This window comes from Globicephala melas, chromosome X, assembly GCF_963455315.2.
Source record: "Globicephala melas chromosome X, mGloMel1.2, whole genome shotgun sequence".
Taxonomy (NCBI): Eukaryota; Metazoa; Chordata; class Mammalia; order Artiodactyla; family Delphinidae; genus Globicephala; species Globicephala melas.
The window spans coordinates 715,564-736,216 of record NC_083335.1 but is presented as its reverse complement, the minus strand read 5'-3'; the positions used below and the strand labels follow the sequence as shown (position 1 = coordinate 736,216).

At 36.7% G+C, this 20,653-nt stretch overlaps 1 protein-coding gene across 1 annotated transcript; it reads left to right on the top strand.

Moving 5' to 3' along the window:
- The first annotated feature begins 365 nt into the window (after positions 1 to 365).
- Positions 366 to 19,585, top strand: LOC132594511 (protein eva-1 homolog C-like). The gene is made up of 7 exons (XM_060292337.1): positions 366 to 500; positions 5,645 to 5,853; positions 7,189 to 7,312; positions 7,770 to 7,922; positions 9,893 to 10,036; positions 11,714 to 11,785; positions 18,404 to 19,585. The coding sequence occupies exons 1-7, from the start codon at positions 395 to 397 to the stop codon at positions 18,781 to 18,783; spliced, it is 1,188 nt and encodes a 395-aa protein (XP_060148320.1). The 5' UTR covers positions 366 to 394; the 3' UTR covers positions 18,784 to 19,585.
- Positions 19,586 to 20,653: the final 1,068 nt, after the last annotated feature.

Below are 20,653 nucleotides of genomic sequence, written 5' to 3'. Positions count from 1 at the left end.
CAGTGTGCCACCAGGGAAGTCACTACAATATTCTTAACCGACCTCATTTTTCTAGTGAAAGCCAAAACCATAAACTAGTTCAATGCATAATACCTACTTAGGCTCTGTTGGCCCTTCAGATGATCAGTTAAAATGATGCATTTTGCATAACTGTGAGAAATAGTCTTTCTTTTTCTTCTTATCTTTCCTTTTTTCTCTCTGGGTATGGATCTCTCTCTCTCTCTCTCTCTCACACACACACACACACACACACACACACACACACACACACAAGAGACAAAGAGTGGACTCTGTTTATAGACAATGAGGGTCTTTTAGAAGTTTGAGGCTAGTGATTCTGAATCCCAGTGCCATCGTGAGCTAGATGCGGGCAAGTGAGGAAACACGGCACCAAATGGCTATTCTAGGACAATTTCTGAGATGCACAGGCTTGCATTTTCGATCAGTGCTGAGTTGTCTCTATTTGGCAGTTGTGCTGGAAGCAGTCCCAGAATTTTCAGGTGAGTTGATACTTTCTGATGCTCTCTTTTCTTTTGGTACTAGGACAGTCTCCATCCCTACCCACCACACGTTTAGTTATTACTGTTACTAGTTATTACATTTAGTTATTTTGGTATTACTCATTACTGTTGTGGAATGAGTATAGAAAACATCTGTGAGTTGATACATCCTAATATCATCTGATCAGCACCAGTGAAGAGGAAGGGAGCTGCACTGAGCCAAAGTATTCTTAGAGCACAGAGAATGAAGCTGATTTTGGAGTGAAATGTAAGGGAGAATAAGAAAATTGATGTGAGAAGATAGAAGATGAGATTTTCCTCATTATAAACCCAAGAAATGCACTTGAAAAAAACTCCACTTTCCCAAGCATTTCTTGCTGTTCTGCGGACATGAGAGTCTTGTGTTTATATGCAGAAGGAAATTGTATGCTGTCAGGGAACTGCTAAAGCAAGAAAAGGAAGTCAAGAATAACTGGCCTATGAAGTCTTCTGAGAGAGATACCAAATACCTCTTTTCTGCAGAGGTCTGAATATTATTTGGCTTTTGTGAATGTTTCAGAATTAGGCTTCTTCCTGTTGATACTGAAACTATCCCCAGAGCCCAGGTTATATAAAAATTACTTCAGAGAAAGAAATGGGTTCAAGATTAAATACTTTCCTGGAGAACAGCAAAATGGAGTCTTCACCAGCAGAGCAAGGTAGATCTTTAACACAATTACCTTAATGATTTAGGCCAGATGTCTTGTCAGCGGGAGACAGACTGTATCAGATTTGGAGGATTTTATGCCTATGTTAACAAAATTCACTACAAATATATCTTTCCATTTGGTTTATGTAGCCACAGCTCTTGACAGCCCTTCCCTCTGCTTCCCTCCAGAGGACTCTTGGGGACATTACATAAAGTGACACTGGTGAACATCAGCCCTGGCCTAAGTGTCAGGAAAATGTATTCTTTCCTTGCTATATAGATAGGGAAACTGTGGTTGACTCTGGGGACAAGTAAGTGGAAAAGCCAAATCCACTCTTTTAAACAATATGATGATTTGTATTATTCACAGCATCACTAGAGCTTGTGAGATAACTAAATTGTTAACTGTTCTTCAGTTTATTCTGAAGCAAGATGGTGGCTCATGATTTAATGTTGGAAACTTATTGTTACTGTTATTTAGTTGAGTCAAGAGTTTAAATGCCACATTTAATGCTACTATCTTTTTAAATTTGTTTCATTTTTGAGGATTGTATTTTTGTTGTCGTTGAAAGTATAATAAGGTTCTTGTTCCAACTCTAGAAAATACGATCATAACTCAAAGCCACTAGGATCCAGAGCCAAACTCATACTCTTATTATTACCTTTTTGTAGAAGAGTAACTTCAGACAGAGAGAGATTAAGTAATTGAGGGAGAAAGGAAAGAGGAGGTCAGTGCTCAAGATCTAGTACCAAGTAGCAGATGTGAGGAGGGGGCATCAGGGTATAAATAAGAGATGAGTTGAGGGTTCTGCACCTGAGAAGTTCAGAAATTGGTCAAGAGGTAGAGAGCACAAAGGATGGAGGGTACCAGTTCACCAAAGAGGATGTGAGGAATTGAAAGCTTCTGTCTCTTCTGACTGGGGAGTTGTTTACATTTTGCAAGGGCAGGATTGTTAGATTCCATGCCTGTGTGGGATTCCACCTTCTCCCCTCAGGCCCTCCCTGTTGGGTAGGTCATAGATGAACTATTTTCCATATTTTCTCAGTAAAAGGCTACATTGTACTCTGGAACAGATTTTAGGTAGGGTATGAGATTCTGTGAACTTGTATACCTTTCCCATTAAGTCATAGGCTGATACCTTTCCTATTAGATCATATATCAGAATTGACTTTAATGACAAGTGATTCTAAGATCCCTACATTACATGATCTGATCCTCATCAGAGTATATATGTTCTGGTCATTTGAATGGGTATAGGTGTGTAGAGTGTAACAGGAAATTAAAATAAGCTAAATGTACCAATAAAAGTTGAAGATGAGTGGTTGTGCATGAATCCAAGAGCAGAAGGCAACAGTGTAAAGTCAAAAGCCTAGATTTGAGTTCTAGCTCCATAACATATTTTTTTATTTCTTATCAATTTCACCTGTTGATTCTCTCTGTATTCTGAAAGTATTTCTCATACTAGTCCTTCTTGTAATATATGTGATTTTCTGTAATGATGACTTATCTTTGCTGCTTATGTTGGTTTAATCTGTAATCATCTTCTTTCCTTACCTTCTCTCCCTAATCCATTTACTTCTTAGTTTCTTAACTTTCTTATTTGCTCCATTTTTAATTTGTGCATTCTCATGTGCATGTCTTTCATCAGCTCAGGAACGTTTTTCTTCCAGCTTTAAATTTGTTTATTTCTTCTGCTTGTTCAATAGTAGGCTATTCCTCAAAAAACATCAAATATCAACATATTAGCTTACCATTGTCTGCAAAAGATTATCTAGTTCATCTTTATCAACAATTTGATCTTATACACCAATGCATTCTTCTTGAATTATTTAAGACTCATTTTTTTCATCCATAAAGTAGATATTATACCAACCTTATTTTATGAATCTCCTTTCCACCCAACTTTGTTCTCTCCTTGTGATGTCCTACTACTATTGTAAACAGGACTCTTTTGTGGAAAAAAAAAAACTCAGAAAGTTTATTCTGTATTTTTTAGATTATTATTATTTTTTTTTTGCGGTATGCGGGCCTCTCACTGCTGTGGCCTCTCCTGCCACGGAGCACAGGCTCCAGATGCGCAGGCCCAGCAGCCACGGCCCACGGGCCCAGCCACTCCGCAGCACGCAGGATCCTCCTGGACCGGGGCACGAACCCGCGCCCCCCGCATCGGCAGGCGGACTCTCAACCACTGTGCCACCAGGGAAGCCCGTGTAGATTACTTTGTAAGATATGCTCTTTTTCTGAGTTAACTAGCTGCTCTTCCTTTCTCTTGTTCTTCATTAATTTTTAACTTAAACTTCACATTAGTTGCTTTTTTCTTTGTTCAATTTCAGGAAATATTGAGATTTGTCCTGATTGTCTTTAGCTAGAGTGAGTTAACTACCTTTAGTTCTGCTCTATGTCTGCTTGCATCTTAGTCTACTCTACTTTTGATATCTACAGTGATATTTTAGCTTGACTAGAATTCTAACAGTTTTCAGTTCACATTACTCTACACTACTGATATGACTACTTTATCCTGGACAAAAGTCCAGGACCGAATGTCTTCACTGGAGAATTCTACCAAACATACAAAGAATTTACACCCATCCTTCTCAAACTATTCCAAAAAAATGGAAGAGTAGGGCACACTCCCAAATTCATTCTATGAAGCCACCATCATCCTGATACCAAAATCAGACAAAGACATTACCAAATAAGAAAATTACAGACAAATATCTTTGATGAATATAGATGCAAAAATCCTCAGCAAAGTATTAGCAAACTGAATCCAAGGAGATATATAAGGATCATACAACATGATCAAGTTGGATTCATTCCATGGTCACAAGGATGGTTCAACATATAGAAATCAAATAGTGTGATACACCACATTAACAAAAGAGAAGACAAAAGCCACACGATCAACTCAATAGACCCAGAAAAAGCATTTGACAAAATTCAACATCCATTCATGATAAAAAAAAAACTCTCACCAAAGTGGGTATAGAGGGAACATATCTCAACATAACAAAAGGCATTTATGACAACCCCACATAATACTCCATGGGGAAAAGCTGAAAGCCTTCCTGCTAAATTCAGGAATAAGACAAGGATGCCCACTCTCACCACTTCTATTCAACATAGCATTTGAAGCCTTAGACAAGCAATCAGACAAGAAGAAGAAATTAAAGTTATCCAAATTGGAAGGGAAGAAGTAAAAATGTCATTATTTGCAAATAACATGATACTGCATATAGAGAACCCTAAAGTATCCACACAAAAACTGTTAGAACTAATAAATGAATTCAACAAGGTAGCAGGATACAAGATTAATGTACAAAAATCTCTTGCATTTCTTTAATAATGAAATAGAAATAAAAAGTAAAAAAACAATTTCATTTAAAAACACGTACAGGGCTTCCCTGGTGGCACAGTGGTTGAGTCCGCCTGCCAATGCAGGGGACACGGGTTCGTGCCCCGGTTCGGGAAGATCCCACATGCCTCGGGGTAGCTGGGCCCGTGAGCCATGGCCGCTGAGCCTGCGCGTCCGGAGCCTGTGCTCCGCAACGAGAGAGGCCACAACAGTGAGAGGCCGCGTACCGCAAAAAAAACAAAAAACAAAACAAAAAAAACAAAACAAAAAAACACATACAAGAAAATAAAATACTTAAGAATAAACCTAACCAAGGTGGTGAAAGACCTTTACACTGAGAAAGTATAAAACATTGATAAAGGAAATTGAAGATGATTCAAAGAAATGGAAATATCTCACTTGGGGTTGGGAAAACTGCTGCCACTCACACACAAAAAATGGGGCTTCTGTTAGTAAATAAAGGGAAAAATAAATACTGTGTTTTTCATTAAAAGTGTCTGATGCAGGCTGATAAGACTTGAGACCATGGAATAGTTTCAAAATAGAAGAAAAGAGTAACTGCCAGAAACTACATTGTACTCTATTTTGTTCAGACTCATCTGATATTGTTTCCAGCACCTTAAGAAGTTTATTGTCAAACTAGACAGGATTCATAAGAGATTTCCACGTATGGTGAGGAGTTTGAAAACCATTTAGAAAGAAGAAAAGTTGAGAAAATTTGGTTTGTGATCCAAGAAAGTCCAAGGAAATCACTGTGCTTAAACATCTAAGGAAGCATCACGGGAAAGCGGGTTCAGTCCTGTTCTATGTAACTCCACGTAAGAGAAGTAGGATCATTAAATAGAAGTTGCAGCAGGCAGGCCAGGGTTTCAGTCAACATGCGAAAACACTTTAACAGAACTATCCAACAACCATGTTTCAAATTCCCTGTTACTAAAAGGTGTTTAAGCAGATGCCAGAGGACCAATTGCTGGGATTCTGTAAAAGATATTCAGGGACTGTGTGGCGGGCTAGCCAAGACGAAATTGGAGGTCCTTCACCCTACACAAAATCGTTTGGGAGTTATACAGTATTTTGCTCCATTGTCTATATCTCTAAAGTTCCCTCAGGCTACCTAAAGAAAGTCCTGAAGAACCATACAGCTCATGCCTGTGAAGGAGAGAAACTGGGAATCACTTGCCCACAAAAGACATCTATCAGCATCCTTTCTGCCTTTTATGGTCGTAAAGTTCCTGGTGAGAACTTTTGTCCAACTCTAACTGGTAAGACCAGTGAAAATGCCACCTGTGTGTCAGTCACAGCTAGACAGGTAAGATCCAACTTCTCAGAAAGCAAGGGCCCCAGTAACTTTGCATTCAAAAGGAAACCTATCTAATTTTATTTGAGAAAATAGTAGATTAGATATGTAATTACCAGGGAAATGCGAGTAAAATGGAAAAGAAAGAAATTAATCATAGATGGCTTGACTACACCATTTAGATTAGAAGAGTTTTGATTTTAGTTACATAATCTTAATTTGACCATTTCCCTTCCTCTCTCATATAATAATAGCTGACATTTTTTGAGTACTAACTATGTGCTAGGCATGTTGTTTGGCACAGTACATGAGTTCTCTCCTTTAATACACATAACCACGTGAAGTAGGAAATATCTTTAAATATCATTTTATAGATGAGGAAACTGACGATCAGATAGGTGAACTGATTCTCCCAAGGTTACACAGCTATTCAGTGATAGAGGTTATTGGTGACCTAGATAGAGCTGGATTAAGGTATCTATCATTTAGGAAGCTTCCTAGGAGCGCAGTATCTAATAGAAGCTAAAATATACCTGGAATCAATTGAGAACATTATAGTTCTCCCTAGAGGCTAATATATAAGCAGCTTCCTGACTGACATCATTTAATCCTTATCTGCTTGAGAGAATACACTCTCCATCTTTACTTTCTTGGTAGCAATTCACTTAATCTTATTCCTGCCACCACTAACTCCACTGAAGTCACTATTAATCCTCATGAAGTTACCTTTGATGGATACTTTTATGTTTTAATCTAATGTGACTTCTTGGTGTCACTTGACATAGTCTACCATTCCACCTTTCTTTAAACACTCAGTTCCTTTGGTTCTCATGATACCATGCTCTCTTGTTTTTTTTTTCTCACCTTTAAGTGCTGCCTCTCTCATTCCCATTTTAACTAACCACAATAATTGTTCGGCTACCTGGTGTTTTTAACCATTTCCAGAACCAGAGAGTATTCAACTTGTCCATATATTAAAAGCTTTCATTTCTGTATAAATTAGATCTGAAAATAGCCTTTTGCTTAACTTGTGCCAGGAATTCGTATCTCTATTTAACATACAAAGAAATACAATTTCACAGAGGCAATTTGTTGATAATCACATAACAAGTAAGTAACAGAGCTGTAATTCAAGGCCTTAGTGTTTATGTCTAATCCATAACTATATATACATTCTCTTCTAAGAGTTCAGTAAATAGAATGTCTAGATGTCAGGGGAAAAAGAAACATTTTATTGGAAAGTTAAAGAATTTAACTTTTTAAAATTTTGTAAAATTCATTAGTGGAAATAACACATTGATGTGAACTTTTATTCAGTAATTTCTCTCTCTTTCCCTTCCTCACAAGAAACTCCTGGATGAGTGCAAGGACCAACGCTGGTGTCAGATATCTGTGAATAGTCAAATGTTTGGACAAGATCCATGTCCTGGCACATACAAGTATCTTGTAGTATCTTATAAATGTAGACCAGGCAAGTTTCACAGCGGTATTTAAAATCAAGAGGGAATTTACCAAAAAGGATGGGACCTACATAGTTTGTGGGCTCATTTCTAAGTGCAATTTCTGTTTTCATGCTTAGCAATTTAAAAAGCACTGCATAATACCTTAAGCTGTATAACCCAGAAACACAAAATACTTCTTGGTGACAGAGGCTTACTTCTATTCTATAATTAAAGAAAGATTTGAAATTTACCTAAAAGTAAGAGCTTTAACCCTCCTCTTATTTAAAAATTTTTCATGGAATCCCAAATTTGGGTTGTAATCCTTCTGATAGCCGATTTCTACAAGTTCAGATGACTCTATTATATATTTCTCCTCATTTTAAGGAGGCTTAAACTATCAACGCTTCAAAACAGTTTAAAAATATAAGTGTTGGAATGTAATACTGAATTTGAAAGGGAATCTAAAGTATCAACCTTGTTTCCTAGTGAACTACCGAATAAAGACAGTATGTGAGAATGGGACGCTGAGGCTTCGGTGCAGAAATAAATCTGTCTTGACAATTTTCTCTGCAAATTATGGCAAATTCATGGAAGGAAAACAAGAATGTGATGTAATGAATAAAAATGGACCTGTCATAGGTATGTTGGAAATAGAAGATACACAAATCTACAACAGACTTTTCCAAATTCTCTGTTCAACATTAGTGACTTACTGAACTTTAAATAATGGACTAATATATTCCAGATCACTATGATATCCAACATATAAGCAATGTTATGAGACTAGCATTGAATATATAACATGTACATTCTCAGCTGGTTCAAAACTATATTATGAGCAAGAGTATAATCTTGATCAGCTAGTTCAGGGCCACAGAAATGTTGGTTTTGAAAGCTATGCCTTATATGTTTTGCAGAGACAGTGTGGGTGTAAGACAATGCTTAGTTTTAAAATGTGCAAACTCAGTAGCCTCTGCCTACTCCAATTTATTCTGAAGTGTATGCCATAGAAAAAATTAACATTCTTAAGAATTTAATTGGAAAGCCCAGTTACATTGACATTCTCAGTTAATAATGCAACATTGTATCACATTATTGCTGAAGTGTGCTGAAACTTTAATATCAATAAATAGGCTCTGTGTGCAATTTCCAGTGCCATAATTTCTGTCTTTGGCCTATACTGCTCTCATTTTCAGTGATGCTGCTCTGTGATTATTGTTGCATTGTGTTGCTTCCTGGTATATTCATGGTTCTGTAGAAGGCATGTTTCTTGAATGCTTCAGGTCAAAAAGCTTTGAATAACCTTTGTTGATTTGCATAAACCTTGGCATAGTTCAGGGCAAAATCTTCATAAACCTATTCCCTATTACACAGGATTATGCACAGGATTATTTAGTTTACCTCTGGTCCAGCGATTCTCAATCAGAGGTGATTTTAACCTCTTTCCCAAAGACACTGTGTCTGGAAACATGTTTGGTTCTCACAACTGGGGGCAGTTGTTACTGACATCTAGTGGGTAGAGGTCAAGGATGCTGTTAAACATTGTACAATGCACAAGACAGCCTCCTACAACTAAGAATTATCCAGCCCTAAAAGTCAATAGTCCCAGGGTTGAGAAACTCTGCTCTAGTGATAGAGCATAAGATACCTCTGACCTGGCTCCCTCATCTACACTTCGATTCCTTCTTCCGTAAGAGGCAGAAGAAAATTAATATTTAAAAATGTTAGCCATAAGCATTTTCCAAGTCACTAGTCAGTACTAATATCTTTAATTGCTAAATACATATAGATACTGAAAATCTAAAATAATACACTGCAAACTCTATATTCAGAGCAGTAAAAAGAATTTGAGCTGGTAGGAGCTTGGAGAAAATTAGAATCTTTAAAACCCTTGGCAAACAAAAATTGTATTGCATGTTTTCAAGTACAAAAATCACAAGAGTTTCTTTCATGCATTTCAGAGGAGAGAAAACCTAAGACTAGGCACTATTTGATATTTTCCAAGAACCTGGGAGGTCCTATGGTTTTGCTTCCTAGGGAAGATAAGCCAAGATGCTGGCTTCTCTCTAAGCCAAAAGACAATTCTGGACCTGGTGTTGTGTTAAAGCCTGGCAGTATGATGTGACAGAGAAAAAAAAGCAAGATTACTCTTTCCATCCAAGAATAATGTGCATTTGTTGCTGTTGCTCAGCATCTATTTTCCCGTCCTACCAACATCCTGAATTTCCTATTAGGAAATTATTAACATCGACTATAGTCTAATGGGACAATACTATTCGCTAGCCAAGGAGTGGGCATGCTAGCCAAGTCAGGCCAATCCAGTAGATATTCTTTCTATGATCATTTGTATCTCAAGTAAAGTGACAAAGAGGATAACAGTATCCAGATTCATTTACCCCAGTGGTGATATCCTGAATAGACTGTTTTGACTGCAAGACCATCCTTTTAGTTCTGTTTCCTTGAGACCTCAAAATATTTTGCATTAAAAAAAAAAAAAACACTCTCAAGCCTGCATTGCAGAAATACCTATTCTTGTTCTCCTATGCATTCGACGTCTTTTTTTCTTCCCAACTCTCAAATTATTTGTTTGTTTGAATCCTAACCAACAGAGTGCTTAGCTCCTGATGCTCTACAAAGAGTCTTGAGACAGTGCCAAAAGAGAGAAAACTGTACACTGTTTGCAGATACAGCTACTTTTGGTGAACCTTGTTTCCCAGGAGTGAAGAAACAGCTGCAAGTTTCCTACATATGTGGTAAGAAAAACAGGGTATCTCTATCACTTAATAAATTACTGTGAGAAAGCTACAGTATTATAAGTTATATTTTACAATTACAATAATAGCTAAAATCTGTATAGCACTTTTCAGTTTAAAATTTTTTTGACATCCATGTTTCTCACTTGATCATTACAATAATCCTGTGAGGTAGGTATGTATTATTCTCATTCTATAGAAAAGCGAACAGAGGTTCAGAAAGAAGTAACATGTTCAAGGTTATACAGTTATTAAGTGACTTTGATTCCATACCTGTGAGATACTCAGGAGAAAACTATAAGTAAGCAGGTATATATATGCATATGGATCTGAGGGTGAGGCCAGTACTGAAGGTATTAGGAGATGTATCTTTTGGGGATGCTTAGGTACAAGCGGTAGAGGTCAACGTAAGCTGACTGAGCAGAAAAAGAGTTTATTAAAAGGGCAGTGGGTGTCTCAAAGCAGTTATTGAGAAGGATGTATAACCTGGTTCAGCTATACACCAAAGAAAAATGCCCCAAACTGTACTTTGGAACTTTCTGGTAAGAAAAATGCTTATTCCACTAAACAGCTGCTGCCACCAAAGAGAGAAAACTTATGTCTCTAGCTTCCAAGTCAATCTGGCATAGACACATCTGATTGGGGGAGCCTAGGTCATGTTACAAATCCCTAGTTGTAAGGGAGATTGGGAAAGTCAGTATCTAGAATTTTCATCTCCTATGACAGGAGGTAGATTTTTCTCTGCACAAAAACCCATAATGTGAGTTAATATTGCAGTCATAGAAAGGGGTTAAGGCTTTGAGTAGCCAAAGCGGTTAACATAGCTATCACTCATATATCTTAAAATATGCTTACATTCTCCTTAAAAGGTTAATGATATTTATCCTACTAATATTTATAGAACGGGGAAATCTCCAAACAATAAGGTGATCTAGCATGATAACTGTTGTGTATAGTTTGAAGAGAAGAGAGGCTAGAACAAAGTCCAAAGGAATATTAGCCTTAAGATACTTGCAGAGAAAAAGAGATTTCAAAGGGGTCTAAGAAGAGATAAGTGAAGTATGAAGAAGATGAGAAGAATGTGATGTGAAAGCATAAAGGGTGACTGATGGAAAGGAAGAAGTAATCAACTGTGCCTATAATGTTAAGAGGGACAGTGAGATGAAAACTTAGAGATAGCTCTAAGGGGATGTGAGATCAGAGAAATTTTTATTTTTGATTTAAAATATGTCAACATTTTTCTAAACTGAGAGGAAGGAGCCATTCCATACATCAAAACAATGGCCTCATCTTCTTTGGTTTTTGGCAAATCCTCATTTTGAAATTGCTTCAGTCCAAACTCTTCACTACTTTCCAGTTCAAGAGTCCTTAGTACTTAGTGTACACTCCTTACTTCTGTGCTTTGAAATTTCATTAGTACATTTATTTCTTCCTCTGTTCTGTGACAATGCCTAGACTATTACCTGATTCAATGCTTAGAATTTATTCCATGGAAATAAATAGGTATGTTAATGCTGTCATTTAAAATTCAGGTTTAACACTAATTTAGTCTCTCACAATATATTATTTTTTTAATGAATGTCTGCCAAATATAAACTTTCTATCCATCCCCACTATATGAACAGTAGCTGCAATTCCCATGCCAAATTTTCTACTCCTTGATGTTTTGCATTTCAGTGCCTATAAAGTTGCTGCAACAAATGGACCATAGCTCACTGGACCCATTTACACTGTCTGATTATATATATGGTAAGTATCAGAAGACATTCTGCATAGTAGGACTGCCTACAAGTGAATGATTAGAAATGGAATAGCTAAATAGTTTTATTTAATACAAAATTTTCTTTTCTTTATCCTTTCCCCCCTTAAAAAACTTGGATCCAAACTGATCTCTTGCAGAATGGCTTCCTATAAAATATCTCTTCCATTCTGACACAGTCATGGGAATTTAATCTAGTCTAGAGTCTTAAGTGCAAAAATAAAGCCTTGTAAAAATAGAATTTAATATTTGAAATGGTACTTTATTGTCTAACTATTGGAAATCTTGCCTAGAATGTCTGACAGTGGAGAGCTTCTTCCATACAGTAGATCCCTTCCATACAAACAATCTCTGGGACTCAGATGTTATATCATAATTAGATATTTAAATTATAGAGTTAAATTATAGAGCTAATATATAATAGCAGAGTCTAAGGTGATTAGTCCAAACTTCATTAATATTTGACTCATTCTCAAATGGCAAACTTCCTCCAAAAAGTTTTCTTTTATTTCATTTTTTGCAGATTTTTGGAGGTATAATTTACATATCATAAAATTCACCCATATTAAGCATACAGTTAGTGATTTTTAGTATATGCACAGAGTTGTGTAACCATTACCACGGTCGCATTTTAGAACATTTTATTACCCCTAAAAGAAATCCTGTACCCAGTAGCAGCTTATATTGGATTCCCAAGAGACCTATTGACTCAAAAATAGTTAAGAATACTGATATATTAGCAGTCCAATGCAGTTTTCAAATGATGTCAAACGCCATAGACCTTTTTGGTGAAAGTATATGTAGAAGGGTGAATTTTTGAGCAGGTCCCTTATAGATGCTCCTAGATGACTCTGTCACTCCAACATACCCAAAGCTGGCCAACAAATTGGGGAGACAGAATAGGTTACCACTCCCTTGAGACACATTTCCCATAGGGTTGACTCACTTCCTATATGGTCGTCAGGAAAAGAAGTATCCCTGCTCCATCTTATACAAATTACTCTCACAAACATGCATGCATCTTCATTCCTTGAGATCTCTGGCACATGGATGACAATTTTCTTTTCTGTAGTAATGAGTGAAGTGTTCTGTTTGTGACTATTAGATCAATATTATTAATTGTGTTGAGTTTTCACATCCCTCCTTTACTCCTGTAAGTTTTTTAAAAATATTTATTTATTTATTTTTATATTTATTTTTGGCTGTGTTGGGTCTTCATTTCTGTGCGAGGGCTTTCTCTAGTTGCGGTGAGCAGGGGCCACTCTTCATTGCGGTGCGCAGGCCTCTCACTATCGCGGCCTCTCTTGTTGTGGAGCACAGGCTCCAGATGCACAGGCTCAGTAGTTGCGGCCCACGGGCCTAGTTGCTCCGTGGCATGTGGGATCTTCCCGGAGCAGGGCTCGAACCCGTGTCCCCTGCATTGGCAGGCAGATCCTCAACCACTGTGCCACCAGGGAAGCCCTGTAAGTTTTTGATTATGGACGTTGAGGCTATGTTATCACTTGCCTAAGATATTACATCATCCTGGTGTATTGACCTTTTATTTGTATGTAGTGACCTTTTAAGTCTTCAGTAAGTTTTATTACCCTAACGTCTATTGTGTTTGATGTTAATATAGTTGCACCAACATTTTTTGGTTTGCATTTTCCTGTTATAGCTTTAAAGTTCCTATTGCTTTCTACATTTCAGGATTGGCATATTTTCATTTTATTCTGATTTTCAAATTTATTTGCATAGAGTTGAGCAAAGTAGACTCACATAGAACTTTTAAACTTTTAATTTTGAAATAACTTCAAACATATAGAAAACTTTTAAGAATAGTACGAAGAACTCACCTAGGTTCTCCATTTAAAAATATTTTTTGTACATCATGCAGGGACTTCCCTGACAGTCCAGTGGTTAAGACTCTGGGCTTCCACTGCAGGGGGCATGAGTTCAATCCCTGGTCAGGGGACTAAGATCCCACATGCTGTGTGGCAAAAATTTTTTTTTATCACATTTGCTTTGTTATTATATCACCTAACCACCTATCTCTGGGTATATATTCATGATACTATTTTTCTGAACACATTGAGGATATGTTGTAGATTTGATGTCCCAGTATTCTAAAGTAGCTCAGTGTATATCTTTAAAACTACAAGCATCTCTCATTCATAAGCATTAATCCATACAAAGACATACATGCAAACAACTGTACATCCATGAAACCCTTGAAATCTGGGAATTGACATTGACAAAAACCACCATTTAATCCAGATACCCTTTTCAAAACTTTCCAGTTGTTTCAATAATGCTCTTTATAACTATATATTGTTTTCTGATCTAGGATTCAATACATGATCATATGTTGCATTTACGTTTCATGTTTTTAGTTTCAGTGTAGTCTCTTACAATCTGTAACAGTTCCTTGGTCTTTTCTCTCATGATCTGGACATTTTTGAAGAGGCATAGACCCACTGTTTTGTAGAATGTCCATAAGTTCAGATTTGTCTAGTGTTTCCTCATGATTAGATTCATGTTATGCACTTTTGGCAGAAATACCGTAGAAGTGATGTATTTGTCCCATTACTGATCTTTGAAAACTTGGTTAAGGTCATGGGTCCCAGTTTTCTTTACTGTAAATAAATTTTCCCTTTGTAAGTAGTACATATCTTGTAGGGGGATGCTTTATATGAATGTCTTGTTCCTCAACAAACTTTCACTCACTATCAGTGATTTTTGCCTGGAAGAATTATTATTTTGGTTGCAAAATAGTGATTTTCCAATTCTCATTTCTTCTACATTTATTAGTTGTAATTCTTTTTTTTTTGCGGTATGCGGGCCTCTCACTGTTGTGGCTCTCCCGTTGCGGAGCACAGGCTCCGGACGCGCAGGCTCAGCGGCCATGGCTCACGGGCCCAGCCGCTCCGCGGCATGTGGGATCTTCCCGGACCGGGGCACGAACCCACGTCCCCTGCATTGGCAGGCGAACTCTCAACCACTGCGCCACCAGGGAAGCCCAGTTGTAATTCATTTTTAAAAAGAGGTTTCCTTTCTCCTCATTTATTAAGATACTTTCATTGGTTTTTAAATGCAGTGTCTAGATGTGGATTTCTTTTTATTCACCCTGATTGGCATTCATTGGAATTACTGAATCTGTGGATTTCATCAGTTCTAGAAAATGTAAGCCTTTATTACTTTATAACTTTATATATATATATAACTATATATATAATATATATATAATTATATATTATATATAATATATATAAATATATATAATATATAATATATAATTTATATATAATATATATAATATAATATATAACTTATATATATGATATATATTATATATATATAAATTATATATTATATATAATATATAATTTATATATATAATATATATAATATATATATATAACTTTATAACTTTATAAGGTCATAACTTTATAACTTTATAACTATAATAACTATATATTACCTCTGCTCAGTTTTCCTCTCCTCTCCCTCTAAGCCTCTGATTAATCATATAGTAAAGTTTCATACTCTATCCTTCATGTTTTTATCTCTTGTATTTATTTTTTATCTCTCTGCTGCATTCCAAATAATTTCTTCTGGTCTATCTTCCAGTGCTCTAAATTCAGCTGTATCTGATCTGCCATTAAACCTATCAGATTAATTTTAATTAAAATTATTATATTTTTATTTACAGAATTCCTTTTGGTTCTTCTTCAAATCTACTGGGTCATTTTTATGGTTTTTGCTTTATATGCATATTTTCAATCTCTTATTTACATAAAATATATTAAACAATGTTATTTTATATAGTGTTCCTGATAATTCCTTATGCTCCAAATCACTATACTGCTTCTGGATCCTTCAGGAAATAGGAGTAGGTTGGAGTATGAGAGAGAAGTAAGGAGACAAAATGGTTTTAACTGAATAGTGCTGTTGTAATACGGTATTAGTGCCCTGTAGGTGGCAGGTGCCCTAATGTTGGTTGTTTCCCTTTGGGGATCCTTTTGGGATGTTCAATACTGCACTCTTTCTGAACATAAAGATGTACTCTTTGTCTTACCTCTCATGAACCTACACAGCTTTTAAGTTTCATTAGGTCCCATTTGTTTATTTTTCTTTTTATTCTTATTACTGTAGGAGTTGGGTCAACAAAGATTTTGCTGTGATTTATGTCAAAGAGTGTTCTGCCTATGTTTTCCTCTAAGAGTTTTATAGTGTCTGGCTTACATTTAGGTCTTTAATCCATTCTGAGTTTATTTTTGTGTATGGTGTTAGGGATCGTTCTAATTTCATTCTTTTACATGTAGCTGTCCAGTTTTCCCAGCGCCACTTATGGAAGAGCCTGTCTTTTTTCCATTGTATATCCTTGCCTCCTTTGTCATAGATTAGGTGATCATACGTGTGTGCGTTTATCTTTGGGATTTCTATCTTGTTCCATTGATCTATAGTTCTGTTTCTGTGCCAGTACCATACTGTTTTGATTACTGTGCTTTGTAGTATAGTCTGAAGTCAGGGAGCCTGATTCCTCCAGCTCCATTTTTCTTTCTCAATATTGCTTTGGTTATTTGGGGTCATTTGTATTTCCATACAACTTGTAAAATTTTTGTTCTAGTTCTGTGAAAAATGCCATTGGTAATTTGATAAAGATTGCATTGAATCTGTAGATTGCCTTGGGTAGTATAGTCATTTTCACAATATTGATTCTTCCAATCCAAGAACATGGTATACCTCTCCATCTGTTTATGTCCTAGTCACATTCTCTGATGTCCACTCTGGCCCAACGGAAGCAATACACTTTATCTTTCAACCAAAACTTGGGCAGTGAAGGCTGCTCATCACCAAGTGTATCTCTGCTTTGTTATTTCAAACAACTCCAGCTAGCCTCTTGTGTCTGGACTTCTTTTTAAAAAGAGCCCATTACCAATTTCTGTGTCCTTCAAACTCCAGGGGATACAGATAAAGCTTGCTCCAAAATTCTCTTAAATGTTTTACTTCAGTAGTAGTACAAGGTAGGCCTGTAAACTTTTTATCTCAGCACATCCAGCAGGGATGATGTGGGGTTTGAGGTGACACATCCATACTTTATGAGGGTAAAAATTTCCTCATGTGAAAAAGGATAGTGTATGAAAAGCACTTAACCAGGGAGGGGAAACAGCACTCCACACACTTTCACCTGATGGAAGATGCTTCAAAGAAATTTGTGCTACCAGCCTCTTTCCACAAGCACTCTCTCATTCTTTTATATAGCCTGGAGATGGATGATTACGAGCTAGAAGTCACAAAACTGTTTCGGAGTCAGCCCTTTAGAAGTCCTGCTCAGATAAATGGTCAACTACCTCTCTTTAATGTGGAGGTACTTGGACCTATTGTTCTCAACAGCAATTCTGTGGCAGGAAAATTCCTATTCTAGTATCCGTTTTTATAGTGTATTTTCTGAGTTTTATCATAATATATCTCATGTTTATAATAAAAAAAAGACAAAGATAAAAAGTTAATCCAACTCTCGGTGGGAAAGAAAGGCTATCTGGTCATTTCATAAAAGATCATAATATTGTGAACATAAAACTGCTCTAAAAAATAAAGTCCTTTAAAAAAAAACAAAAGAAAAAAGATAATACTGTATATTTAATGTTATCTGCTTTTTTCCAAGTAAACTCTCAGTAGCCGTTTCCCGTCATAATAAATAAATTTTAGATACCCAAAAAGACAGCTAATTATAGGTAAAGGTCATAAAGAGAGAAATTCTTCTTTCTGAGTTGATAGCACGGGGAGACATATGTGTCTCTGGTGCGCTGCGTTGCATTGAATATGGAACTGGTGTGAAATAAGCACCTTCTTTGAACTTTGACAAATGAAAACTGCGTATCCAACTACTATCTTTTGTTTGCGACATTAGGAGAAAACCCCACTAAACCATGCTTGGGCTCCACATTTATAAAGATGAAATAAACACGAAGGCCCAGTCCAATTCTTATTCAATGTCTTAGTCTGCTCAGGCTTCCATAAGAAAATACCATAGACTAGTTGGTTTAAACAACAGAAATTAATTTTCTCACAGATCTGGAGACTAGAAGTTTCAGATCAAGGTGCCAGCATGGTCAGTTTCTGGTGGGAACTCTCTTCCTATACTGTAGACATCTGCCTTCTCACTAGATGTCCTTAAATGGGAAAGAGAGAGAGAGACAGAGAGGGAGGGACAGAGAGAGACAAAGAGACAGAGACAGACACAGAGAGAGAGATCCTTATGTTGTCTCTTGTTATAAGGGCACTAATCCCATCATGAGGGCCCTACCATCATAACCTTATCTAAGCTAATTTTCCAAAGGTTTCATCTCCAAATACCATCACATTGAGGTTAGGGCTTCAAAACATGAATTTGGAGGTAGCTACACAATTTAATCTATAGCATTCAGGAATACAAAACCATCAAGAGACTGAAGAACTGGTTTGTCATTTATTCTTTGTTTGTTTTAGTATTTCTCATATCTGCCCCATTATAGAGTATTCTCAGAAGGATCTACCTTGGCTAAGTGATGAGATCAATAAATACTTGTCTCCTTGAACAACGCCCATGATCCTTATGGGTCACTGGTTTATTGTTTTCCTCACAGGCATCCCTGAGAAAATGGGCCTGTATTTCCTGTGCGGTGTCTCCGGAGGTCTTATCTTTCTATTATGCATCTTTACTCCCAAAGTGACCTTTATCCAGGACTTGAAAGAAGTTTTCTGGTGTATAAGTTCCAAGTTGGGCAAGAGAAAGCTACAGGACCAAGAGGAAGAAGAAGATAACCACAACGATGACAGTTCTTCTGGCTCCTCTTTCCATCATTTTACTCACACCTATCCAGCCTCAAATAGCCTGTTTTGCCCTGAACTGACTGCAGTTTTAGAGCGTGCAGCTAAGGAAAGAAACCAAGAAAGAGATGAAATCTGGATAGCCAAGGAACCTAGTCCCTATGCCATTTACAAAGTAAAATCCGCCACAAAATAAAATGACCCAGAATGTGCTATTTACCTGAGTACCAAGTGTAAAGACAGATGATCGTATGTTTTAAATACAGAAATGCCACAAAATACTGGCTAATAGGGATGGAAAAGTATTATTGTTAATACATCAATTTTCAAAGGTCTGATTGAGACCATGAGCTTTCAGGTTACAGCAAGGCCCCATAAGCTATATGAGCATACTAAATTTTTTAGAAAGGTCTACAAAAAGGAAAATAGAAATGAGGTCGTTAGTGTGAAAGTTTGTTAATAAGCAGGGGAGTAAGCCCTGGAATTTTTGGTAGATAGGGAAAGAAATGACAACATATAAGCCTAGGATACTACCTATATCAGTGAGTTCACCTGATGAAAAGATACTTTTAAGCATATATTTAGGATTTTATAAAGGCTCAGAGATGAGGTGGAACAAGTGCTTGACAAGTAGTAACAGGACACATGAACCTCAGGAGGCCACTCAGTTTCTCCATTTTATAATCTATAAAATACACTTACAATTATGATTGTTTAGAAAATCAAATGGATTATTGTACGTAAAGGTGTTATATAAAATGTAATTTAGGGTGGCAGGTGTTACTATGTTCCAATTGTTGGCACTTCAGAATCTATCTATATTCAAAGGCAAACCAGCAAAAATACTAACCTTATGTGGTACAGTGGATTATTCATTTGTGGATTGTCAGGTGTTAAATACTGCCCATTAAATTGTCCTTTTTAAACAATTCATTCAACATCTCCAAATGCTGGGTATTGGTGATATAAAAATGAATAAGACAGCCCCTGCTCTCAAGGAGTTCACAAATCAGTCAGGGGAAACTGGCTCTTAAACAGAATACGGGGGAAGCATAAGGTGCTAATGTGCAAAGGGCTGAGGTCAGGGAGAAGGCAAAATAATAAAGAATATTAATAACTAAAACACACAGGGTAAAAAGAGGTGAGGCTACGATTGAATCTTGTAGGATGACTAAAAGTTTGCTAGGCACACTAGATGGTGGGAACATGGCGTTCAAGGAAAAGGAAAAAGCATGTGAAAAGGCACAGAGGCAGGGGCAGGCATGGCACGTTGGGGGAACTGCAAATAATTATATATAAGATAATGTGTAGAATAGTGTGCAGTTTTTAAGGGCCACTCTGGGTTCAGTATGGAGATTCAATTAGGAACAAGGACAAGAGTGAAGGCAGGAACATGTTAGAAAGAATATTTTTAAACCTTTTAGAAATGTTTAGCTAAAATATATACAAATATATTTTAATCTGTAAACTTGTATTGATATTGGCAAATTACCCACAAAAGTTACTCCCATAAGATAGACACACACCAGTGTATGAATGCTCACTTCTCCACATCTTAACAATGCATACTAAAAAACTAAGGGACTCTACCCCAAATATGCTTCTCACCTTCCCTCCTCTAAGCCTGAATTCTTTCTATATCTTTATTTATTGTCTTTTTCACTCATGCCTGAAAGTGTGAAGCACAATTTCTTTTTAAGTCCAGCTCACAATAATTGCAAGAAGTGTGTGTTTATTTCTGCATGTTTTCTTTTTAAAAAATATTTCAGAAATACAAGAGTGTAGATGATAATATAACAAATAACAATCTACTTACCACCAAGTTTTAGCTCTAAAGCTTCACAACAATAGTTGAAGCCCCTGTGTATTCTTCCTTGATCTCATTGCCCTTTATTCCTCCAGTCCTTATTCCCCAGAGGTCATCATCACCTGAATTTGTAATTTATCATCCACATACAGATTTTTATTCTTTTGTTACATATTCATGGATTGCATAATAATATCAGAGTGCTGTTCTGCCTTTAAAAAAACTTCACATAGGGCTTCCCTGGTGGCGCAGTGGTTGA